Source organism: Schistocerca cancellata, chromosome 8, assembly GCF_023864275.1.
Source record: "Schistocerca cancellata isolate TAMUIC-IGC-003103 chromosome 8, iqSchCanc2.1, whole genome shotgun sequence".
NCBI lineage: Eukaryota > Metazoa > Arthropoda > Insecta > Orthoptera > Acrididae > Schistocerca > Schistocerca cancellata.
The window spans coordinates 579,292,660-579,319,619 of NC_064633.1; the positions used below are offsets into that span (position 1 = coordinate 579,292,660).

The 26,960-nt window shown below is 44.1% G+C and overlaps 1 protein-coding gene across 1 annotated transcript in view; it reads right to left on the minus strand.

Moving 5' to 3' along the window:
• LOC126094783 (uncharacterized) overlaps positions 1-22,458 on the minus strand; it is a 207,693-nt gene extending 185,235 nt beyond the window's left edge. Inside the window, exons 1-2 of the mRNA XM_049909345.1 lie at positions 22,312-22,458; positions 16,971-17,132 (exon numbers count right to left, since the gene is read on the minus strand). Of these exons, the coding sequence (XP_049765302.1) occupies positions 16,971-17,076 (106 nt within the window). The 5' untranslated portion in view covers positions 17,077-17,132; positions 22,312-22,458. The remainder of the gene's footprint in view (positions 1-16,970; positions 17,133-22,311) is intronic.
• Positions 22,459-26,960: the final 4,502 nt, after the last annotated feature.

A 26,960-nucleotide genomic window follows, 5' to 3' on the forward strand; every position in this document is an offset into this window, starting at 1 on the left:
GCTATTTTGTTTACTACCTCACTGTCACTTTTACAGAATTCAGGAAAGTTGTATTTATGGCTTATGGTTAGAATATTTCTATGGAGTCTGAATCTCTGGAACTTTCACAAATTAAAACTTTGCGAAATGCTGTCTTTGAAGTTACTATCCTCGCAGATCAAGCAGCTGGAGAGGTATCTTTATACACCATATACCAATGATCCCAATCGATTTACCCATTCATTTTAATCGACTTCAGTTCGCAATCAATGTTCCGTTTGCAATAGCAACAAACATGACTTAGCATCAGAGAGAGGGGTAAGAGGACGCAGAGAGGTGGGGAGGCAATGGACACAGAGAAGAGGGAAGAACGGGATGGACCAGTCAGGGGTGGGGGGGGGGGGGGGCAGGAGATGATGCACAGAGAGTAATGGGCGGAGGGGTATAAGGTGGAAAAAGAGAGGGTCGAGGAGAAGATGGGCAGAGAAAGGGGGATGGGGATGGAGTGTAGGATAATATCCAATCCTGGTACAGATTTAGTAACTGTGAAGCATTGCTGGGTCTGCTAGTAACTAAACAATTTTAATTATTTAGATTGGAAATTGATTGTGCAAATTCGGGCTGCTTTTGTGTATTCTGAGACATTTACTACTACAACAGAGGACCTACGTCTACGTTATGCATATTATTTTATCAACATACACGTCTTGGTTCAACTTAAAACGATATTAAAGTCATCCATACAGTATGGTGACCCTCCATGCTAGGACATCATTATCGTGTACTTCCATATGTTTGTTGGACTTGGGAGCGACATCACGCATTTTTTTTTATAGATATTAAGCTGATACTTAAATAAATATTCACTGCTAAGAGTGCACTTTTGGTGTGCAGAGTAGCACTGTGGATGTTGCGTGTACTCCACACCCCACCCCAAGGCCCTGAGGTGTGTCCAGCATAGATACAAAACAGAGTAAATTCAGACTGCAAATGAAATACAGGGTTATTACAAATGATTGAAGCGATTTCACAGCTCTACAATAACTTTATTATTTGAGATATTTTCACAAAGCTTTGCACACACATACAAAAACTCAAAAAGTTTTTTTAGGCATTCACAAATGTTCGATATATGCCCCTTTAGTGATTCGGCGGACATCAAGCCGATAATCATGTTCCTCCCACACTCGGCGCAGCATGTCCCCATCAATGAGTTCGAAAACATCGTTGATGCGAGCTCGCAGTTCTGGCACGTTTCTTGGTAGAGGAGGTTTAACCACTGAATCTTTCACATAACCCCACAGAAAGAAATCGCATGGGGTTAAGTCGGGAGAGCATGGAGGCCATGACATGAATTGCTGATCATGATCTCCACTACGACCGATCCATCGGTTTTCCAATCTCCTGTTTAAGAAATGCCGAACATCATGATGGAAGTGCGGTGGAGCACCATCCTGTGGAAAGATGAAGTCGGCGCTGTCGGTCTCCAGTTGTGGCATGAGCCAATTTTCCAGCATGTCCAGATACACTTGTCCTGTAACGTTTTTTTCGCAGAAGAAAAAGGGGTCGTAAACTTTAAACCGTGAGATTGCACAAAACACAACACGTTAACTTTTGGTGAATTGCGAATTTCCTGCACGAATGCGTGACGATTCTCTACCGCCCAGATTCGCACATTGTGTCTGTTCACTTCACCATTAAGAAAAAATGTTGCTTCATCACTGAAAACAAGTTTCGCACTTAACGCATCCTCTTCCATGAGCTGTTGCAACCGCGCCGAAAATTCAAAGCGTTTGACTTTGTCATCGGGTGTCAGGGCTTGTAGCAATTGTAAACGGTAAGGCTTCTGCTTTAGCCTTTTCCGTAAGATTTTCCAAACCGTCGGCTGTGGTACGTTTAGCTCCTTGCTTGCTTTATTCGTCGACTTCCGCGGGCTACGCGTGAAACTTGCCCGCACGCGTTCAACCGTTTCTTCGCTCACTGCAGGCCGACCCGTTGATTTCCCCTTACAGAGGCATCCAGAAGCTTTAAACTGCGCATACCATCGCCGAATGGAGTTAGCAGTTGGTGGATCTTTGTTGAACTTCGTCCTGAAGTGTCGTTGCACTTTTATGACTGACTGATGTGAGTGCATTTCAAGCACGACATACGCTTTCTCGGCTCCTGTCGCCATTTTGTCTCACTGTGCTCTCGAGCACTCTGGCGGCAGAAAATTGAAGTGCGGCTTCAGCCGAACAAAACTTTATGAGTTTTTCTACGTATCTGTAGTGTGTCGTGACCATATGTCAATGAATGGAGCTACAGTGAATTTATGAAATCGCTTCAATCATTTGTAATAGCCCTGTACAGTTCCCAAGTGTTTTCTCTAATGGTTAATGATCTAATTATTCAACCTAAGTGTCTAATTGATGAATATGCTAGAAGTTGTCGTAGCGGCATTTGATTTAATCTATAGGATCTGACTGTCTTGATGGCAGAGATGTAGACGAAATTACACCTTCCCCATATGTAAAGGACTCAATGTGTGCAGAGTGGACTTAGACCATTACCTATCGAAATTTCCATGTGTTTAGTCCTGAGGCTGCAATTTTATCAACTGCGGTGTTCAACAAGTAATGCAATACATTATTTTTCTGAAAGCAGTTGACTTTATTCACGATTCCAATACACCATATTATTTGCCACTCGTTTGGCCACAAAACCCTAGTTTTTAACATAAACTCGGTTCAGTGCGATGGCATTACGCCACCTTACTGAGAGAGCCTGTATGCCCACATGTTATCCCACTGGTCGACGTGGGAGCCAACGGCCTACTGCAAACTGCATCCTTCATTGTGCCAAACAGATGGAAGTCGGAAGGCCTGAAATCTGGGCTGTAGGTTGGATGAGAAAGAACAGACCAGTAAAGTTTCTCGAGCTCCTCTCAGGCGCCTAGACTTGTTGCCATGATAACAGACGCCTTGCCCAGTGACTCGCAATGCGTTTGATCACTGCCCCGTCTCTCTAGATATTCTGCAAGCACCTATGAATATTTGCGACGCTCTGGTTTTCCGGCAAAAAGAAGCTCTATTCAAGCTCTCTGCTTGGAACACACCTTTGCTAAAGGCGTCATTTTGAAGGCTGCGTATAGCACCGCCATCTGTCGGAACTTCATGAAACTGTAGCGGCTGAGGCGGGAATATTCCACAATGAACCACAACAAATTCCACATTTTTTTCAACCGACATTGACCGAGAAAAAAATGTTTCGTATTACTTATTGAACGTCCCTCGTAATAATACCTCATATGTTGACACATGATCGTGACATCTCCTTATTATTAGGACTTATAAAAATTAGAATACTTAAGTGTTATAGTTTTAGCTGGATGTGTATGTGTTGTGGAAGACTGCAGTTTTAATGAATTATTCGGTAAGCATGTAATACTATGCCTCAATACTTTTAAAAAAAGACGATAATGATTTTTAGAACGAAGCACTTAATGCCTATATTTTCACGTGGAAATCGATTACACAAAAGAACGATACTGACAGCTGTTTTGTAGATGATCTAGTGCTGCAATTCGAAGTTACTCTGCCGGATGACAAATCAATTCGTCTGCCACATTATTGGTGTTGGCTGATTCCTACAGAACCAAGACAGGAAGACATGATTCATTACGCACTCGCAGGTGTGGCTGCCAGAAACACCACCTTCCTACAAGTGTTACGAGTCCAACACGAAGCGCTAATGTCAGCATGGTGTCGTAAATAAATACCAACGATTAATTATCATCTATAATTATTTATCACATGCATAGCATGTTTACCGAGCGAGGTGGCGCAGTGGTTAGACACTGGACTCGCATTCGGGAGGACGACGGTTCAATCCCGCGTCCGGCCATCCTGATTTAGGTTTTCCGTGATTTCCCTATATCACTCCAGGCAAATGCCGGGATGGTTCCTTTCAAAGGGCACGGCCGACTTCCTTCCCCGTCCTTCCCTAATGCGATGAGACCGATGATCTCGCTGTCTGGTCTCCTTCCCCAAAACAACCAACCAACCAACCATAGCATGTTTAGAATTTTCGTGCGCTACGAAGAAGTACACGATTTGCTCGCCAGTCTGAGACACTTACCAGGTTGGATTGATGGATGTGACCTATAAATATCACAAGCACCTCTTTCACAGAATCCTGATTTGTATCGGAACAAATATTAGACATACGCTTGTGCACAGATTCAAAATGTTTTTAATGCTTGTTCGAACTCTAGGTCACTTATTGCTTGTAAGAGCGTCACTCAATCATGACTTCCCTTCCTGAATCTTTTTAGAACACCAATATACTCCATATGGTACCTTTTGCCATTCACAAAAATGGATCTAGAGACGAAACGTCTACCTGTACGTAATTTCGCTTATCTTACGAGAAATGTACGTTGTCTAATTTGAGTTCAGTTAATACTGGCGTGCTGGTTAAACCTATCAGTAACAAGTCCAGCATTACGTTATTGGTTTTTGGAGAAATCTTCTATTTAGTAAGGGGTATGTTACAGAATATTAGCAAGCAACAAAAGATTCGCCACTACGAAGTGTGTCCAGAAAGCTTATAAAATGCATCGGTTGATCGTAACCGTTTCTTTCGAGCACAGTTTTTCCTTTTTTGCGGGAAGCATGATGCGGACCTTTGTTGTGATACACCAATCATAATTAAGCACTGCTTACGTAATGAAAATGAATATTTAATGGTTCCATCACGATAGTAAACATGGCACAAGTTGAAAGGTCTCTGTTGGATTCCTTTCACGTTAATTTCTTAAATCTGTTGTCATTTACGGCATAAATTCCTCGTCTAAATTTACTGTGGCGTTTCTGACTATCTGGGAGGAGACTGAGTAGTGGAACGTGTTACTTTTACACATAAACAAGAACGATCTGTCACACTACTACACTTTAAAACACAGTCTATATGTAATTCATGTCACACAGTCTCATACGGAACCTACATCCGCTTTCTTTTATACAGTGTGTATGATAAGATACTGTCATCCACCTTCCCTTCTGTGTGAGAGGATGAATGAGCAAATGTATTTCTAGTTGCATGCTTGAGGGTAGCAGAAAAGCCTGTCTGCTAGAGCACAGTAGGACCAACGTCGGAACAGGTAGCTACGCTTTCTAAAAGCAAAGAGGTTTCTATCCTTAGTATGGTCCTGTCCGTCCGTTGTCATGTTGGTATAGGAAGCTGCCCCTCTGGTCACTTCCGTTTGTATTTGGGAAGCACGCTCGGTAGGAGCGCAGGTCAGTCGGTCCGGGGCGAGCGTCTGAAGTGGTAAGATCTCCGGATAAGCGCGTGTCTGCTAAGTCCGCAGGACAATGGATTTCTGAAGTTCAGCCTAACTGAAAATTTAATCACCTTTATTTCAGGTTTAGCTCTAAAATATCTAATGTTATCTTAATAACAGTGTAATTCTCGTGTGAAGTTCAGATTATTTTCCGGTAGTTGCTTTGTCACTACTTTGTGAGTAAAGTGGAACCACGTGTTGATCAGTAACTCTAACTAAGGTCATCAATCTTAAATCCGAATGTGCGTGAGATTATAACGTCTCGTCTTGACAATATTTTTCAATATAGCAACTTTTCTTTATGTTCAACCCACGTGGGGTGTACTTTGCGAGACCAGTACCACGTGCTTATATAACTGTTTGACCCGTCAGGTTAACAGTAAGGCGTTAGTAACCAGTTCGAGGTTTTTCTTTTGTAAATTGCTTTTCGATCTTATTTATTTTAATTATCAAAATTATTGTGGAGTTACACTCTTTGTGTAAACCAAGTTGACCACGTGAGGCAAGTGGTGTAATCATCAAAGTAGCCCTCAGCTATTCTTTTCGCGAAGATTTCACAGAGTTAATATGAATTTAGCATACCAGTGCGTGGTAATTACATGACGGACAGGATTGTGCTACGAACGTATCTTCTTTGGGTGAAAATTTGAATCTGTTGGTAGTGGTTAACTTTCTCTTGAATACGTTTCAACGTTCTTTGTGTGTTGTTTTATGAATGCAGTGTTGTATGCAGTCTCCCGATCTTGCCTCCATATTTGATGTGTTCCGTAAGATTGCAAACTCACATTTTCACAGTCCTAAATAAGGCACCAGTTCAGTTATAACTCACGTTTAATATACTGAAATTTCAATGATCAATGTTAAAATAAATTTCCAAATATAAACTGATTTATTTCTTTTTATTTAAATTCACTTATATATATATATATATATATATATATATATATATATATATATATATATATATATATATATATCACCGGTTGTCGTAGGACTATTAAAAGATTATAATTAATGTTAGTCTCGTTGGGAATTTGGTAAGCTAGACTGGATACCTGGTGAAACAGTTGCGCAGTAATGCAAGGTTAACTTCCCCAGACAGCTCACAGCTTTTAAACCGCTTTCATTGTCCATCAGTACCGCTTTCATCATAGCAAATTAAAGTAACAAACTTACAAAGTGACTGCATGTTTGCCGGCGGGAGTGGCCGTGCCTCGGGCATGGATGTGTGTGCTGTCCCTAGGTTAGTTAGGTTTAAGTAGTTCTAAGTTCTAGGGGACTGATGACCTCAGATGTTAAGTCCCATAGTGCTCAGAGCCATTTGAACCTTTTTTTTTTTTTTACTGCATGTTTGTCTCGAAACGTATTGTCGTACTACAGTCGACTTAATAAATTCTCTCTGTGAGGTAAACTATGCTGCTGTTAGAAAGAAGAAATTTTTTTTAGAATGTTTACGGCTGGTGGTGAGTGCTGGCTGCCCGCCCGCTGACAGGTGATACACGCCGCCTGTCGTACCAACTAGCTTCCTGCATTGCCAGCAATGCGTGGGCTCTCCTCACATATGTTTCATTGCTCGTCGCAGAGCAGCAACTCTGTTCTGAAGACGGGGATCGTGGGTGGAGGGAAAGCATTCTGGACCAAGAACTAGACGGACACAGCGGTTCTCTGACGCTCGGGACGTCATCCATCAGTTGCCGTCAGCTAGTATTCGCATGTTGAGGCAGCGGTGATTCTTCTCTGGGACTAGGCGTTTCGTTTGCGTGGGGAGTTCTGTTGTGACGACATCTCCGAGCTGCCTGGAGGCTTGCAGCAGTGGAGGCATCTGCAGGAATCGAGAAAAAATGGCGATGATTCTGCTGTTATCAGGTATTTGCCTTTTTTCCCAACAGTAATTCTGTGTATGTTGTTCACAATTTGAATAATGTTGGTGGTAGGTTAATTATTCATCTTTGGAGAATCGACTTAATATCAGGTGGTGCACGAACTCTGCAGTTCTCTCTCTCTCTATGGTTGTATTTTATCGTATAGCGAGAGTGGCATTGTGACCTCTGTGGAAGCAATTTATTTTTGCTGCACTGTGGGTATTACTCACAGTACTTCTGATTATTTCTGTATCGATTTGCGAGTCTCATAGCTACGTCGCACACTAATATTGCGAAAGTTACATTTCTTTTTATTCTGCCTCGGAGTCCTGATGCATCTCGTCCCTAGTTAATTTTCTTGCAGGATTGCATTTACGAGTCTTATAGAATCGTCACGAACTAATAATATTACAGGGTTTATTTTTACATATACTGTGTTGTGGACAGCTGCGAATAAGGGGAAACCCAAATAAGCAGTCCCGGACCGAGGCGGCAGCATCACGAGGGTGTGGGAGGGTGACTTTTGGCAAGGGTCACACTCATTCAAAAACCACAGAACCCGAAGACGTTGCTGTGTCATGGCGAGTAAGTGCCGCCATTACAATAAGCATTGTCAACACCCAAATCCAGGACGCGTCTGAAGTGGGAACCATCGGCATCCTGGTCAGCGTCTGTTCACACAATGTGCGGCTGGTCATAATGTGCCAGGAACTAACAATCCCTGGTTCTAAACACCCAGTGGAAACACTGGACCAACTTGATTACAAGCAAGTATGACTCGTGCAAGTAATAACAACATTACCCCAGGTGGTAACCAATCCACCCATCAACAGATGGCAACCAGGAATTCGGATTCTGGGGAACCTGGACTTACACGATTACATCAGAGAAAGTCGGAGCTCTCTGGCAAACTTCCACTCAAAACACCTACATACATTGGAACCTTTAACATAAATACATTAATCCAACCAGGAAAACTTCTAAACCTTACAACAGAACTTGAAAAGCAAAAGATAGTAATACTAGCTTTACAGGAGACGCGTTTTACAGATGAAGAAACATCAGATTATGGCAACTATCGCATCTTTAAGAGCAAGACGGATAAACGAATCGGAAGAGGAGCCCCCCATCTCGGGATGGCGTTTGTCATACACAAGAGCGTGCTCAGCTCCATCAAGGAAGTTACTCCCGTAAATAATAGGATAATGACGATGCGCTTACAATGTGCCAACAAAACATACACAATGGTTAATGTTCATGCTCCCACAAACGGAGACAACAAGAAAAACCCCATAGAAACAGAAAAGTTCTGGGAAAATTTGGAGAATATAATGGCCAAGATTCCAAAAGATGATACAAAAGTTCTACTCGGCGATTTTAATGCCCAAATTGGTAGAGAGAAAATCCACCAAAAGACCGTAGGCAAATATCCTGCACATAAATTTACCAATAAAAATGGTACAAGGCTCGTCGAACTATGTAAGCAGAATAACCTGAAGATAATGTCAACATCTCTAAGAAAATGTCCAAGAAAACAAAAGACATGGAGATCTCCTATACAACAAATTGGCGAGTTTCAAATAGATCATGTGGCGATTTCATACCCAGTACAAAAAGAAATTTACGACGTCCAAGTACGCAGAGGAGCAAACATTGATTCAGACCATTACCTAACTAGAATTAAAATCAAGTTTACAGCACGAAGAAGTCATCAGAAGAAAACAGAAATACAGAAATATGACACCAAGAAGATTAAAGAATCTAAAGTAAAAGAAGAATGGGAGAAGGAAAAGGCAAACACATGGGAAGAATTTCATTCTAAAATCACGCGAATAGCTAAGGAAACTATTCCCTTGAAAAAGATATTCAAACACCCTTGGTGGGATTCAGACTGTGAAAATGCATTGGAAAGGAGAAAAAAGGCATTACAAGAATATAACAGTAAAAAATCACAAGAAAGTCTACAGTTATTTAACGAGGTTAGAAAACAGGTTTCAAAATCTATTAGGCAAGCAAAAAGGAAGTACACAAAGGCACAACTGGATGTCATAGAAGAAAATTTCCAAAACTATAATACAAGAGACTTCTACAGAACTTTCGCAGATAAAATACGAGGATATATCCCTCAAAATTTATGTTTCAGAAAACCAGATGGTAAATTAGCCCTAACAAACCAGGAAAACTGTCAAGTATTGGCTCAATATTTTTCTAACCTACTAAATTGCCCAGAACCTAGTTTAAGGTTTCCCAAAGAAATCAGTGCCAACGCTCAACCGGATTCATTACCACCAACACAGGAAGAAATCAAATGTCACATTAAAAACTTAAAAAATAATAGAACATCTGGCGAAGATGGCATTGTTGCAGAGCTATTAAAAAACCTAGGACCAAAGACGTTGCAAGAGCTCACAAAAATAATAACAAAAATATGGGAAACAGAAAAATTACCAGAGGATTGGAAATGTGCCCTTATTCACCCGTTACATAAAAAAGGAGACAGAACAAATGTCAATAACTACAGGGGAATCTCACTTTTACAAGTCACCTACAAAATTCTCTCAACATGCCTGCTGAAAAGAACACAAGAGCAGCTGGAACGCCAAATTGGTGATTATCAAGCAGGCTTCCGCCCCGGTCGCTCATGCATAGAACAAATATTTAATTTAAAGACAATATTAAAACACAAAGCAATTAGAAATGCCCCCATAATTTGTACATTTGTAGATTTTAAGAAAGCCTATGACTCAATAGACCGGCAATCTTTGTTTAACATTTTAGAGGAACTTGGACTTGACTCCAAAACACTAAGGCTTATCAAAGAATCACTGACAGACACTGTATCTAAAGTTAAATTCAGGGGAGAAATCTCTGAACCTTTTCTCATAAAAACTGGAGTACGTCAAGGTGACGGGCTATCTCCACTTCTGTTTAATATAGTCCTGGATAAAGTCATTAAGGAATGGGAAAAAGAATTAAAAAATCAATCCTACTGGAAACCAATCCATCTTGGTAGAACCAAAGACAACGTGGAGATATCTTGTTTAGCATTCGCGGACGACTTGGCCATACTTGCAGATGATGAAGAAATCGCCACCAAACAAATAGAGATCCTTAAGGAATGCGCGGATAAAGTAGGTTTACAAATTTCGTTTCAAAAGACAGAATTTTTCTGTACAAAATTAAATATACACAGTTTGAACACAAAATATGGAAAAATAAATAGAGTAAAACATTTTAAATACCTAGGTGAAATTTTGGAGCCAACCGGAGGAGAGAAAGTTGCACAGAAGATCAGACAACAGAAAATGAAGAGAGCATATGGTATGACACATGAAATATACAATAAAAAATGCATCTCCTCGAACACAAAAATCAGACACTACTGCGCAGTAATTAAGCCAGCAGCACTATATGCTAGTGAAACGCTCACACTCCACACAAAATGTGATTTAGAAAAAATACTAAAAGAAGAACGCAAAATTATGAGAAAGATTTTAGGTCCAAAATTAACAGAAGAAGGATATCGGATACAATCAAGAAGAACCACAGAAACTATATCAAACCTGGCAGCAGACATAAGAAGGCGAAGATTAAAATTTTATGGACATGTCACTAGACTTCCCCCCACACGACTCACCAACAGAATTCTCACTTACATAGAAAAAGTCAAATCAACAACACCATGGATTAGCCAAGTAAAATTAGATTTACAAAAAGCAAATATTGAACTTAAAGATGTCAAAGACAGAAAAACTTTTAGAAATAAGGTGGAAAAGTGGATTGTATTGTCGGAGAAGGAAGCACTAAAGAGACCAGGAACAAAATGGACAGAAGAAAGAAAAAGAAAACATGGAGAACGGATGAAAGAAGTATGGAAGAAACGACGTCAGAAAGCTTTGCGTGATCCTTCTGGGTCCATTCGCGATAAGTAAGTAAGTATATATATATATATACTCCTGGAAATGGAAAAAAGAACACATTGACACCGGTGTGTCAGACCCACCATACTTGCTCCGGACACTGCGAGAGGGCTGTACAAGCAATGATCACACGCACGGCACAGCGGACACACCAGGAACCGCGGTGTTGGCCGTCGCATGGCGCTAGCTGCGCAGCATTTGTGCACCGCCGCCGTCAGTGTCAGCCAGTTTGCCGTGGCATACGGAGCTCCATCGCAGTCTTTAACACTGGTAGCATGCCGCGACAGCGTGGACGTGAACCGTATGTGCAGTTGACGGACTTTGAGCGAGGGCGTATAGTGGGCATGCGGGAGGCCGGGTGGACGTACCGCCGAATTGCTCAACACGTGGGGCGTGAGGTCTCCACAGTACATCGATGTTGTCGCCAGTGGTCGGCGGAAGGTGCACGTGCCCGTCGACCTGGGACCGGACCGCAGCGACGCACGGATGCACGCCAAGACCGTAGGATCCTACGCAGTGCCGTAGGGGACCGCACCGCCACTTCCCAACAAATTAGGGACACTGTTGCTCCTGGGGTATCGGCGAGGACCATTCGCAACCGTCTCCATGAAGCTGGGCTACGGTCCCGCACACCGTTAGGCCGTCTTCCGCTCACGCCCCAACATCGTGCAGCCCGCCTCCAGTGGTGTCGCGACAGGCGTGAATGGAGGGACGAATGGAGACGTGTCGTCTTCAGCGATGAGAGTCGCTTCTGCCTTGGTGCCAATGATGGTCGTATGCGTGTTTGGCGTCGTGCAGGTGAGCGCCACAATCAGGACTGCATACGACCGAGGCACACAGGGCCAACACCCGGCATCATGGTGTGGGGAGCGATCTCCTACACTGGCCGTACACCACTGGTGATCGTCGAGGGGACACTGAATAGTGCACGGTACATCCAAACCGTCATCGAACCCCTCGTTCTACCATTCCTAGACCGGCAAGGGAACTTGCTGTTCCAACAGGACAATGCACGTCCGCATGTATCCCGTGCCACCCAACGTGCTCTAGAAGGTGTAAGTCAACTACCCTGGCCAGCAAGATCTCCAGATCTGTCCCCCATTGAGCATGTTTGGGACTGGATGAAGCGTCGTCTCACGCGGTCTGCACGTCCAGCACGAACGCTGGTCCAACTGAGGCGCCAGGTGGAAATGGCATGGCAAGCCGTTCCACAGGACTACATCCAGCATCTCTACGATCGTCTCCATGGGAGAATAGCAGCCTGCATTGCTGCGAAAGGTGGATATACACTGTACTAGTGCCGACATTGTGCATGCTCTGTTGTCTGTGTCTATGTGCCTGTGGTTCTGTCAGTGTGATCATGTGATGTATCTGACCCCAGGAATGTGTCAATAAAGTTTCCCCTTCCTGGGACAATGAATTCACGGTGTTCTTATTTCAATTTCCAGGAGTATATATATATATATATATATATATATATATATATATATATATATATATATATATATATATATATATATACTGACACCTATATATATATATATGTGTGTGTGTGTGTGTGTGTGTGTGTGTGTGTGTGTGCGATGTCACTCAGTATTAATGCACATATAAGTTTTAGTAGTATTCCCTTTTTTGTGCAGTGTGCTAGCTATCTGGCATCTATCTGCCTTTGATATTGTATGGATTAGTCGAAATTACGTTATTAGTGATGGGCATGCTCCGATTTTCCTGTAGTTAATAAACGAGTTCCAAAAATATTTCAAATGGCTCTGAGCACTATGGGACTTAACTGCTTAGGTCATCAGTCCCCTAGAACTTAGAACTACTTAAACCTAACTAACCTAAGGACAACACACACAGCCATGCCCGAGGCAGGATTCGAACCTGCGACCGTAGCGGTCGCGCGGCTCCAGACTGTAGCGCCACTCCGGCCGGCAATAAACGAGTAAATGTGTATATACTACTAATATTGTACAGTTTATTTTGTAGATAATATTATAATTACATGTCTTCATTACATCTGGGGTTGCAGTCTGTCTGAAAATGGGGTCGCCCACACGGAAGTGCCAGTTTTAAAAGCATGATGGCTGTGGAGGAGGAGGGGGAGATTGCTTCAGAGAGAAAGGGGGAGGGGACGGAAGAGAGTGCTTGGCGCTTAACTTGTCAACAATGGTTATCCGCAAAGTCGTCCACAGCTTTCCACTGTTGAACATTTAGGCATCTGCGAGTTACGACTGGTCTGCTGTGGCGAGATGTCCCCTCCCTGTATGACTCATTCCGTCACAATGCCTTTTGTCCCAGCCACCAGGCCGGAGACGATTACACATGCATGATGGAAGTTTCTTGGTAACTGGTGGGTTGGAGCAGTGTTCATAACTATATTCCAAACATAGTCTTTAGAGAGGTGGGCTACTCACCACGCGACATACTTTTCACTGGGGTGATTGCAGATACCGGTGAGGTCTCTCTATAGGGACATATTTTTGCAGTGCTATCCTATTTCTTACACACATAATATCTTCTGCTGGAAGCATCAGAATCATAATATATATAAATGACCTAGTAGATAGTGTCGGAAGTTCCATGCGGCTTTTCGCGGATGATGCTGTAATATACAGAGAAGTTGCAGCATTAGAAAATTGTAGCGAAATGCAGGAAGATCTGCAGCGGATAGGCACTTGGTGCAGGGAGTGGCAACTGACCCTTAACATACACAAATGTAATGTATTGCGAATACATAGAAAGAAGGATCCTTTATTGTATGATTATATGATGGCAGAACAAACACTGGTAGCAGTTACTTCTGTAAAATATCTGGAGTATGCGTGTGGAACGATTTGAAGTGGAATGATCATATAAAATTAATTGTTGGTAAGGCAGGTACCAGGTTGAGATCCATTGGGAGAGTCCTTAAAAAATGTAGTCCATCAACAAAGGAGGTGGCTTACAAAACACTCGTTCGACCTATACTTGAGTATTGCGCATCAGTGTGGGATCCGTACCAGATCGGGTTGACAGAGGAGATAGAGAAGATCCAAAGAAGAGCGGCGCGTTTCGTCACAGGGTTATTTGGTAACCGTGATAGCGTCACGGAGATGTTTAACAAACTCAAGTGGCAGACTCTGCAAGAGAGGCGCTCTGCATCGCGGTGTAGCTTGCTCGCCAGGTTTCGAGAGGGTGCGTTTCTGGATGAGTATCGCATATATTGCTTCCCCCTACCTTCTCCCGAGGACATCACGCATGTAAAATTAGAGAGATTAGAGCGCGCACGGAGGCTTTCAGACAGTCGTTCTTCCCGCGAACCATACGCGACTGGAACAGGAAAGGGAGGTAATGACAATGGCACGTAAAGTGTCCTCCGCCACACACCGTTGGGTGGCTTGCGGAGTATAAATGTAGATGTAGATGTAGTAGATAAAATCGAGTACTGTAGCCAGCTCCATAGTGAATCCCACCCACTCTGTGTTCCCATGCTACAAGACGAAGGTGGAGCAATGTGCTTCAGTTTCAGTGGAACAGCGAGATGAAAGGCGAAGGGGAGGAGATTGATCTGGGTTCCCAGTGGTTCCCTGGGAGAGGGGGGCGGGGGGGGGGCGTTGAGAGTGGGAGCTTGTCCTCGATTTTAAGTCGCCCACTGGATGTGCCATCTGACACCTCCTTATCAACTGTTTCCTTTATTAGTTCCTGGAATCTTGGCCCAAACTGGCACTGATAACCTACTGCAAGAATTCTCTCACAGTGAAGTGCCTCTGTATCATGTGGTGGGGGCACTAGAGGGTGCGTCAGTTTACAGCATATGTTCTGAGACACCCATTGCATTTGCAGTGAATGAGAGCATAGTGGTGGGACTTTGAGAAGTCTTACCTCTATAATCATCCTAAACTTGATGATATAATTAAACAATTTAAAATACTGTGGAGTCCTGGAAGAAACAATGACCCACCATATGGAATACCATTATGTTCTACAAGAAACTAAACATATTGCTGCTTTTCTTAATGAGAGGCAGCTGTCTTTTTCATGGTTTCATGTTTTGTCATAGAAGATGGAAAACTAACATGTTTGTACAAATATGGGTAAATCACCCAGAATGTATTTTTCACTTTTTAGTGGTGGGCACTCTATTTTGGCGCTTCCTGACAGATTAAAACTGAATGTTGGACCAGGACTCGAACTCTGAACCTAACCCATAAGTGCAATGCCATATTTAGGCTCTATAGATATAGATTCCTAGGCTGAAGCAGCAGTTCGGTCGCTACCATGAGAAATTTTACAGTTGTCATTGAATCTGCGGTTGGCTTCGACACTATAGCCCTTTACCAGGCGTAATTCTGTTGAAGGTGGAGTATTGTTGCCTTCTTTCGACCTTTGAACTGAGTCACCCAGCCAGTTATAGGATTAACTACAGTTTAACACGGTCTCCAAACCACGGTGCAGCTCAACACTTTTCAGCAAAGATTTACAGAGGCTAAAGAATTGATAAATGTCAGGTAAAAAACCGAAAACTGAGAAGGAATCCAATGCAAGATCTTTGCATCTGTAGCCTGTCACTTTACCACTGAGCTACAATGCAACATAGACAGCTTATAATTTAATTGTATAGAATTTTAATATAAAATTTTGATTAAACGAACTACTGAAATTAAAAAAAGATAATAAATGAAATCACTGAAGTACAGGGTTTTTCATAAGTACATAAGGGATTTCGGAAGATAACTGCATGACAGCTACAGGACGTAAGGGATGAATAGAGCAGCTCTCCTTTAGCTGACACCACAGGTGCACAATATGGGCACAACATGTGACACGGCACAGGTCACTGACTGAACTGCCTGGGAAAGCGCGACAGCAGCACACTTTGGAAATTGTTCATTGGGTTGTCTAACTGCAGGCGCGAACTAATTCGATGCGGCAATATGGAAGGGATGATTCTGAAATGGATGCCACTAGTGCAACTACAGCACTGCACACATTACAAATCAGAACTAGGATAAACACTCTGCCCACTGACGTGTGTCAGTTCTTCGTATGTCTTGTAGCTTTCATGCAGTCTTGTGAAACCCCAGAGGTAACTGTGAATAAACCTGTGTTCAGCAACATTTATTAACACCAGTATGAGCAACTAGGTATTTTTTTTAAAAAAAAGCATATAATTGAGGTTTATATTTATGTGATTTCCAATTTTAAAAATAATCTTGTAAGGCCGATGTGAACTAATTTTTAGGGTTGTTTTCAGTTGGTATTAGTTACTTACCACAACCAAAAAAATATATTTTTATAAAAATACTTTCGTAACTGTTAAAACTCATTTGTTCATTTGAATTTTGTATTTCGCACCAATACATTCACACTGTCATTCAACCTTTCATAATATCAACAATCAGTAACCTATCTGTCGGTTGCTATGCATCTTAAGATATCGCGTACATTTACTGCAAGGTGAAATCAAACTCACTGCAAAATTCCGAAAACTCCTTTAACAATTCTTTCGGAAGTCTCACTGCAGTCTTGCTTGAGTGTTAACCGTGTGCCTTCCATTCTTATCTTGCCCAGGCATTGTCTCCTGTGAGAGACAATTAACTCCACGTCTTGTGTCAGTAAAATTCAGTGAGGTGGAAGCTCTGGGACGAAGAAGTGACTTTGTTTGGTGTCCGCTATTCTCACCCGTGCCGTGATTTTATCTAGTGAATCACCTCTACAAGTGACATTCTTTGACTGCTATTTTTGAGAACATTTCATGTGTTTTTATAGTAGTTTACTCATTTTAATAAATGTTTTAATTCTTAATTATGGGTGGACATTGAATTTTTTGCAGTACCATCATGCCTTCGTTCTTGATTTCGTTATTAATTTAGCATAAGAGAACAAGAGGTAACAGGAGGTACGTACCAGTGGGTGAGGCATGTCCGGAGGTGTGGTGCCGGCCCGAGATAGTATGTGCTCCCTGTGTGTGGTGGGCCGAGGACCGTGAGATGTGGAGGCCACCATTTGCCATCTTGGGCAGCGCCGCTGTACTGCCCGGCCCGCCATTGGCCACCACGATGCCGCCACCTGCCAACATACAGCAACACACCTACTGATACCTGCTGGCACACTGTGCATGCACACTACTGGTACATCAGGCCACTCATACCACAGGCGCACAATGCTCCTATACTACTGTCACACCAAACTACTCACAGCTCCCAGCGCACAGCAACCCAGGCACTCATACCCGCCTGCACACAGTGCACTCATTCTACTGGCACCACAAGCTACTCATACCTGCAGGCACATATTGCTGCCATACTGTTGGCAAACCAGTCTACTCATACCTACCAGCAGAAACCAACTCAGGCTACTCATTTGCTGGCACAAAGCACACCCACACTACTGGCACACCACGCTACACATACCTGACAGCACACAGCAACACACACTACTGGTACACCAGGCTACTCATACTTGATGGCACACAACACACACATCATTGGCACACTAGACTACTCAAACCTGCCAGCACACTGCAACCCAGTGTACTCGTACCTGCGAGCACACTGTACACCCATACTAATGACACCCCAAGCTACCCATACCCATACAACTGACACTCCAGGCTACTCATACCTGTGGGCACACCCATTGCACCCATACAGAGGGAATACGAGGCTACTCATACCTGCATGCACACTGTGCACCCATACTACCAGAACACAAGGCTACTCATACCTGTGGGCACACCCATTGCACCCATACAGAGGGAATATGAGGCTACTCATACCTGCATGGACACTGTGCACCCATACTACCAGAACACAAGGCTACTCATACCTGTAGGCACACCCATTGCACCCATACAGAGGGAATATGAGGCTAATCATACCTGCATGCACACTGTGCACCCATACTACCAGAACACAAGGCTACTCATACATGTACGCACACCCATTGCACCCATACAGAGGGAATACGAGGCTACTCATACCTGCATGCACACTGTGCAGCCACACTACCAGAACACAAGTCTACTCATACCTGCAGCCACACAAAGCACTTGCACTACTGGTACACCCAGCTACCCTCACCTGCTGGCACTTAGGAAACCAATACTACAGGTACACAACGTTACTCATACCTGCTTGCACACACCATACAAAACAACCAATCTGTTGCCACATCAGGCTGTTCGTCATTTAGCTTCTATGTCTGGCATCCAGACCCAAGCAAAGTGGACAAAAAATCAGTCACCTCTGGTAGACATCATGCGAATACTGCCGCTGCCTTTACCCTCTAAATGGTCATATTTTTGTGAGAAGGGAAGTCAGCACGTTTCTTCAGGTGTGTGGTGTCTACAGTATATCCACTTTTTGATGAAAATAATTTATTGTGTGGCACAATAACAAGAATTTCAAAACAATTTTTAAAGACTCTGTTTGCAAAAAAATTAAAATGGTTTCAATGTATTAGCATACTGTTTTACCATTTCTCATAATGTGCCTGTTTATTACAGATGTATCACATCTGAGTCATAAAACATGTAATTTATTTTGATTAAAGTTACCTCGTGTACATTTTTCTTGAAATATATCGAGAGAACATGAATGATTAGTGAATAGCCCACCAGGGAATCAGCTTTTATATACATGATCTTCCTCCTGTACGGTGTTATTCGTAAGTATATCCAATTTTACAGAAGATGGCTGCTTGAAAATTATGAAGTGTGCAGAAAATAGATAGATACCAGTGGATATCGCATCTCACTAAGTTTGTATGGCTCTGAGCACTATGGGACTCAACTGCTGAGGTCATTAGTCCCCTAGAACTTAGAACTAGTTAAACCTAACTAACCTAAGGACATCACAAACATCCATGCCCGAGGCAGGATTCGAACCTGCGACCGTAGCGGTCTTGCGGTTCCAGACTGCAGCGCCTTTAACCGCACGGCCACTTCGGCCGGCACTAAGTTTGTAATTCACATTACAGATGCTCTGTATGGGCAGCATTTGTGATGCAGAAAATGTCAACACGTGTATGCAATTCACTGAATTTGCTGACACATCACCCCCAAAGGAGAGACAACAGCCCGCTTCAAATCTGTTCATTCTTTTGCCTATTGGAGATGAAAATTAATTCGATGCGACCAGATCAAGGGGATAATTTGTCTACTTGTTCTGACATGCCTACCCACTAGTGCAACTACATCAAATATAAGTCTTATGAATGTAAATTTGGAGAGGTGCTCTGTCCACTAATATGTGTTACTATTCTGTAAGTCTTGTAGTTTTCATGCAATCATCTTCTGAACTCCCATAAACACTTGTCAAAACTTTGTAAAGTCACTGACAATGTAATTTTCACATTGACGGGAGTGATTAAGACATCTGTTTCTTTGTATGACATCACTTTGTTTTCCTGTATTTTAACGTAGGAAGTGGCCCAGGCAGCATGTGAAACGTCAGGTTTGATGAAACCTCAGGTTTGTGTGCCTTCCTTTCTGCCCAGAAAACAGATGGGGAACTTTCTCACGTCATTTTGTGCAGGGGGACGGAGAAAGGGGTTCCGTCGAGCAAGGTAATATTGTCAAACACCACTAGTGTCCCGGTCCTTAATGTCAGTTCACGGAGAAAATGGTTCAAATGGCTCTGAGCACTATGGGACTTAACATCTATGGTCATCAGTCCCCTAGAACTTAGAACTACTTAAACCTAACTAACCTAAGGACAGCAGACAACACCCAGCCATCACGAGGCAGAGAAAATCCCTGACCCCGCCGGGAATCGAACCCGGGAACCCGGGCGCGGGAAGCGAGAACGCTACCGCACGACCACGAGATGCGGGCAGTTCACGGAGAGTCTCAGGCGATGTGCAACCTGGGGAATTGAGTGGCAGAGTGAAACTACCTCTCTCCTCCGTCTCTCCCCTCGATGACTTATTCTGCAAACGAGTGCCGAGGCTTGAGGCATTGGGATGGGCGCCGACTCCCACTACTGCTTCAGAAAGGTTGGAACCGAGTGAATAGCAGGTTACAAGCGTAAGACGTGTACAGTTTTGTTTTCTATTATGAAAGCCGAATTTATGAGAGATGTTTATATTTTATTAATAGGATTAAGTAGGAAGAATTAATATTTGTCATTTTGGAAATAATTGTGGTAGCAGGGAATGTCTGCACCAAAGTATTGTTGGCGGAAGAGACCGCACATTGATATAATTTTAAAAAGGGCGGGAGAGACCGCGTATGGTCCGCAGCTCGTGGTCGTGCGGTACCGTTCTCGCTTCCCGCGCCCGGGTCCCCGGGTTCGATTCCCGGCGGGGTCAGGGATTTTCTCTGCCTCGTGATGACTGGGTGTTGTGTGATGTCCTTAGGTTAGGTTTCAGTAGTTCTAAGTTCTAGGGGACTGATGACCATAGACGTTAAGTCCCATAGTGCTCAGAGCCATTTGAACCATTTGAAGATCGCGTATGGATACATTTTAAGAAAAGAGCGGGAAAGACCGCGCATTGATACATTTTGTAATGGTAGCAGGGATTTTCTGCACCAGAAAGCATTGTTGGCGGGAGAGACCGCACTTTAGTGTTCGTAGGAAGTCAGTAGAAAGCGAGATGTGAAGCGAGTGGGTAGCAGGTCTGAAGCGAGAGGCTGAGAGGAGCGGTTTGCCTGCCAGTCACCACCTATGATTTACAATAGATTATAAGCGGATGTACAGAGACATCAGCTAACTATTATCATAAGAGGAACTAATATTATTGAATTATTTTTCTTTTGAGAAACTCAAGACTACTGAAGGTATGTTTGCGCAATGCTAGTTGTAAGATTATTGTAAAAAGTAAGTCCCATTTGAACGTTTGTAAAATCATTTCATTCAGAATATAATTAATTTTTGCCAACAATATTGCATTACTGATTATAATCCATCCCAAAAACCATCAACGTAAAACTTTGAAAATTTTTATTGTTGTCAAGAAAAAGTTTAACTGTGAATTACGTAACTTCAGTCAAATTAATTAAAGAATAACGTCATCTTTGGTAATAAATACAGCATCTTATTATGACAGCCCACCAGCAGCTAATAGAGTATAGTGAAACAGAGTAAGTACGAGGGCTATCCACAAAGTACATTACGTTTTGGAATTAAAAATAAATAAAGTATTGGAAATTTTTTTTATTATATGCAGATGAAAGCCACACTTAAATACTACGTTTCTACATAGTTGCCATTTAAATTAAGGCACTTGTCGTAGCGATGGACGAGGTTGGAAATTCCTTCGTCGTAAAATTCGGCCGCCTGCGCCTTCAACCACGTGGTTACCTCTTCTTGAAGCTGTGCGTCGTCATCAAAACGCTGCATAGCCAACCACTTCTTCATTGCTGGGAATAAGTGGAAGTCGCTCGGTGCCAGGTCGGGACTGTACGGCGGATGAGGAAACAACTCCCACTTGAAAGATTCGAGAACTTCACGAGTGGCATTTGCCGTGCGGGCCCGGGCGTTGTCGTGAATCAGCAAGATCTTTGAGCCCAACATTCCCCTGAGCTTGTTTTGTATTGCTCTTCTGAGGTTGTGCAGAGTTTGGCAATACCTTTGAGAGTTTATTGTAGTGCCTCTTTCCAGGAAATCCACAAAAAATCACACCTTTTCTGTCCCAAAAGACAGTCATTACGTGGTTGAAGGCGCAGGCGGCCGAATTTTACGACGAAGGAATTTCCAAGCTCGTCCATCGCTACGACAAGTGCCTTAATTTAAATGGTAACTATGTAGAAAAGTAGTATTCAAGTGTGGCTTTCATGTGTATATAATAAAAAAAAATTCCAATACTTTATTTACTTTTAATTCCAAAACGTAATGTACTTTGTGGATAGCCCTCGTATGTTCATGTCGCAGTTCGATGTAGTAGTCAGATGGCGATCCAGTAACAGTAAAAAAGGTAAGGAACAGTTTTGGGTTATTGCAGGTAACGACTGAGGGCGACGACGACGACACATTCTACGTTTCGTCGAAGTAATCCGAAAATCAATTTTAATAAGCAGCATTTAAATTTGTATGCGAAGATTGCACTTATTATTATTGAGAAAGAGAATCAATTTCAGTGGGAAGATTTCATTTGTTATTATTAAGCAAGAGATAGAAATCCTAAGGGAAGCTTTCATAGGTCATTGTAGAAGGGAAGGACGCTTAACAAAAGAGATATAGAGGAGACGGGAAGGTTCCACAAGTAGGAGATGCGAGACAAAAGGTGAAAGTGTGGGTATACTGACCGCCTCCGGGGCTGACGCTGCTGGCATTGCCGAGGGAGTGCTTGGAGGTGCTGAGCGTGGAGAGGTGCGAGTGGTTGAGGCGCTGCGACAGGTTGAGGCTGAGGTTGGCGGCCGGGTGCGCGTGGTGGTGCTGGTGCTGGTGGTGGTGGTGGTGGTGGGCGGCGCGCAGGGCGGCGGCCGCCTGGTGCGGGGCGGCGGCGGCGCCGGCGGCCGGGCCCGCGGCGCGCGGCAGGTCGGCCAGCAGCAGCGACGCCGGCGTGCCCGAGCTGGTGGTGTTGGTGGCCGTGGGCGGGCCCTGCGCCTGCGCCGTGTGCTTCAGCATGGCCGGGGGCACGACCGCCGGGGCCGGCGCTGCCGCATGGCGGCGGGCCGCCGCCGCTCACCTGCCGCCGACCGCGGACCGCCTCGCCCGCTGCAACACAGGGCCGCGATATCTCATTACCTTAAGCACTACTTTGTCAAAGTACAACTGCACTACTGGCCATTATCATTGCTACACCAAGAAGAAATGCAAATGATAAACGGGTATTCATTGGACAAATACAGGGCTGTTACAAATGATTGAAGCGATTTCATAAATTCACTGTAGCTCCATTCAATGACATATGGCCACGACACACTACAGATACGTAGAAAAACTCATAAAGTTTTGTTCGGCTGAAGCCGCACCTCAGGTTTCTGCCGCCAGAGCGCTCGAAAGCGCAGTGAGACAAAATGGCGACAGGAGCCGAGAAAGTGTATGTCGTGCATGACAATGCACTCACATCAGTCAGTCATAACAGTGCAACGACACTTCAGGACGAAGTTCAACAAAGATCCACCAACTGCTAACTCCATTCGGCGATGGTTTGCGCAGTTTAAAGCTTCTGGATGCCTCTGTAAGGGGAAATCAAAGGGTCGGCCTGCAGTGAGCGAAGAAACGGTTGAACGCGTGCGGGCAAGTTTCACGCGTAGCCCGCGGAAATCGACGAATAAAGCAAGCAGGGAGCTAAACGTACCACAGCCGACGGTTTGGAAAATCTTACGGAAAGGTCTAAAGCAGAAACCTTACCGTTTACAATTGCTACAAGCCCTGACACCCGATGACAAAGTCAAACGCTTTGAATTTTCGGCGTGGTTGCAACAGCTCATGGAAGAGGATGCGTTCAGTGCGAAACTTGTTTTCAGTGATGAAGCAACATTTTTTCTTAATGGTAAAGTGAACAGACACAATGTGCGAATCTGGGCGGTAGAGAATCTTCACGCATTCGTGCAGCAAATTCGGAATTCACCAAAAGTTAAAGTGTTGTGTTTTGTGCAATCTCACGGTTTAAAGTTTACGGCCCCTTTTTCTTCTGCGAAAAAAACATTACAGGACACGTGTATCTGGACATGCTGGAAAATTGGCTCATGCCACAACTGGAGACCGACAGAGCCGACTTCATCTTTCAACAGGATGGTGCTCCACCGCACTTCCATCATGATGTTCGGCATTTCTTAAACAGGAGATTGGAAAACCGATGGATCGGTCGTGGTGGAGATCATGATCAGCAATTCATATCATGGCCTCCACGCCCTCCCGATTTAACCCCATGCGATTTCTTTCTGTGGGGTTACGTGAAAGATTCAGTGTTTAAACCTCCTCTACCAAGAAACGTGCCAGAACTGCGAGCTCGCATCAACGATGCTTTCGAACTCATTGATGGGGACATGCTGCGCCGATGTGGGAGGAACTTGATTATTGGCTTGATGTCTACCGAATCACTAAAGGGGCACATATCGAACATTTGTGAATGCCTAAAAAAACTTTATGAGTTTTTGTATGTGTGTTCAAAGCATTGTGAAAATATCTCAAATAATAAAGTTATTGTAGAGCTGTGAATTCGCTTCAATCATTTGTAATAACCCTGTATATTATACGAGAACTGACATGTGATTACATTTTCACGCAATTTGGGTGCATAGATCCTGAGAAATCAGTACCCAGAACAACCACCTCTGGCCGTGATAACGGCCTTGATACGCCTGGGCATTGAGTCAAACAGGGCTCGGATGGCGTGTACAGGTACAGCTGCCCATGCAGCTTCAACACGATACCAAAGTTCATCAAGAGTAGTGACCGGCGTATTGTGACGAGCCAGTTGCTCGGCCACCATTGACTAGACGTTTTCAATTGCTGAGAGATCTGGAGAATGTGCTGGTCAGGGCAACAGACGAACATTTTCTATATCCAGAAAGGCCCGTACAGGACCTACAACATCCGGTCGTGCATTATCCTGCTGAAATGTAGGGTTTCGCAGGGATTGAATGAAGGGTAGAGCCACGGGTCATAACACATCTCAAATGTAACGTCCACTGTTCAGAGTGACGACATTGGAAGAAGAGGTGACCGAGATGTTTTACCAATGGCACCCCATACCTTCACGCCGGGTGATACGCCAGTATGGCGATGACTAATACACGCTTCCAATGTGCGTTCACCGCGATGTCGCCAAACACGGATGCGACCGTCATGATGCTGTAAACAGAACGTGGATTCACCCGAAAAAATGGCGTTTTGCCATTCGTGCACCCAGGTTCGTCGTTGAGCACACCATCGCAGGCGCTCCTGTCTGTGATGCAGCGTCAACGGTAACATAGGACAGAGCTAATAGTCCATGCTGCTGCAAACGTCGTCGAACTGTTCGTGCAGATGGTTGTTGTCTTGCAAACGTCCCCATCTGTTGACTCAGGGATCGAGAAGTGGCTGCACAATCCTTTACAGTCATGCGGATAAGATGCCTGTCATCTCGACTGCTAGTGATACGAGGCTGTTGGGATCCAGCACGGCGTTCCGTATTGCCCTCCTGAACCACCGATTCCATATTCTGCTAACAGTCGTTGGATCTCGACCAACGCGAGCAGCAGTGTCGCGATACGATAAACCGCAATCGCGATAGGCTACAATCCGACCTTTATCAAAGTCGGAAACGTGATGGTACCCGTTTCTCCTCCTTACACGAGGCATCACAACAACGTTTGAGCAGGCAACGGCGGTCAACTGCTGTTTGTGTATGAGAAATCGGTTGAAAACTTTCCTCATGTCAGCACGTTGTAGGTGTCGCCACCGGTGCCAACCTTGTGTGAATGCTCTGAAAAGGTAATCATTTCAATATCAGAGCATCTTCTTCCTGTCGGTTAAATTTCGCGTCTGTAGCACGTCATCTTCGTGCTGTAGCAATTTTAATGGCCAGTAGTGTAATTTCTTGCACATAAACTCGAAATCTTCTCGGGCAGTGTAGTGAATATTGTGCACTACCGTGTTTACTTACAGGGTTAGGGACAACTCTCAATAATAAAGCCAAGCAAATACGGTTCTCTCTCCAGTGCTTATTGTAGTATGAGGCCGTCTGTTTGTTCTGACACGCACTTTTGCCTCTCCCTGTAGCATTTACCAGTGCACTTTGCAAACTGGACAGGCCAAATCGTCCAGTATAATCTGCTGCCTTTTGGAAATTGCAGTAACTGTGTGGGGTGCACCTGCCTGGGGAACCCGGTCCATTTGTTAAAACAGAGCAGGTAGCAAAATAGAGACCGCGTCCTGCCCCTCCGTTACGGCAGAGCACCTAGCATTGAGAGGCTGCAGTGAGCGGGCGTACATCTCAGCTGAGCAGTGAGTGGAATGCACTCTTCCTTGTCAGTTATTAGAAACGGTAATTTATGTGTCAGGTACCTTGTTTTATGTCGTATCACGTAACTGGAGGTTAATGAGCCCTCTCGCACTACTAATTCAGAACTCAAGAGTACGAATGCAGGAGCCGATGGCTTGCAAGAGAACAGGGCCGTACACAGAAGGTGTCCCGTATCTGCACTGTGTCGATGAAACCTGTGCATTATGTGAAACCTGTGACGAAGAAAGCATCGACGTTACAGAGAGAGCTATCGTGTCCCTCTTCCAAATGTATCTGCAAAGAAAGCTATGGTCACGGTCTCTTGCAGTACACAGTGTGTGCTGCTGGTGGATTTCAACACTTGTGTAGAGACCGTAAATTGTTGTGCCATGCTCAGAGGGTTGCAAAAGGTAGTACAGAGAAAACAACTAAGACTGATTGGCCGGCCGCGGTGGTCTAGCGGTTCAGGCGCTCAGTCCGGAACCGCGCGACTGCTACGGTCGCAGGTTCGAATCCTGCCTCGGGCATGGATGTGTGTGATGTCCTTAGGTTAGTTAGGTTTAAGTAGTTCTAAGTTCTAGGGGACTGATGGCCACAGATGTTAAGTCCCATAGTGCTCAGGAACATTTTTTTGAGATTGATTTTGGAAGGTGTCATGTTGTTGCACGACAATGCCCAACCACATATGGCGTATGCTTCACTTTATTAAATCTAGTGTCTATAAAGGACTATGTTGGAACTCCCCATACTAGTAGTAAGTATCTACACTCCTGGAAATGGAAAAAAGAACACATTGACACCGGTGTGTCAGACCCACCATACTTGCTCCGGACACTGCGAGAGGGCTGTACAAGCAATGATCACACGCACGGCACAGCGGACACACCAGGAACCGCGGTGTTGGCCGTCGAATGGCGCTAGCTGCGCAACATTTGTGCACCGCCGCCGTCAGTGTCAGCCAGTTTGCCGTGGCATACGGAGCTCCATCGCAGTCTTTAACACTGGTAGCATGCCGCGACA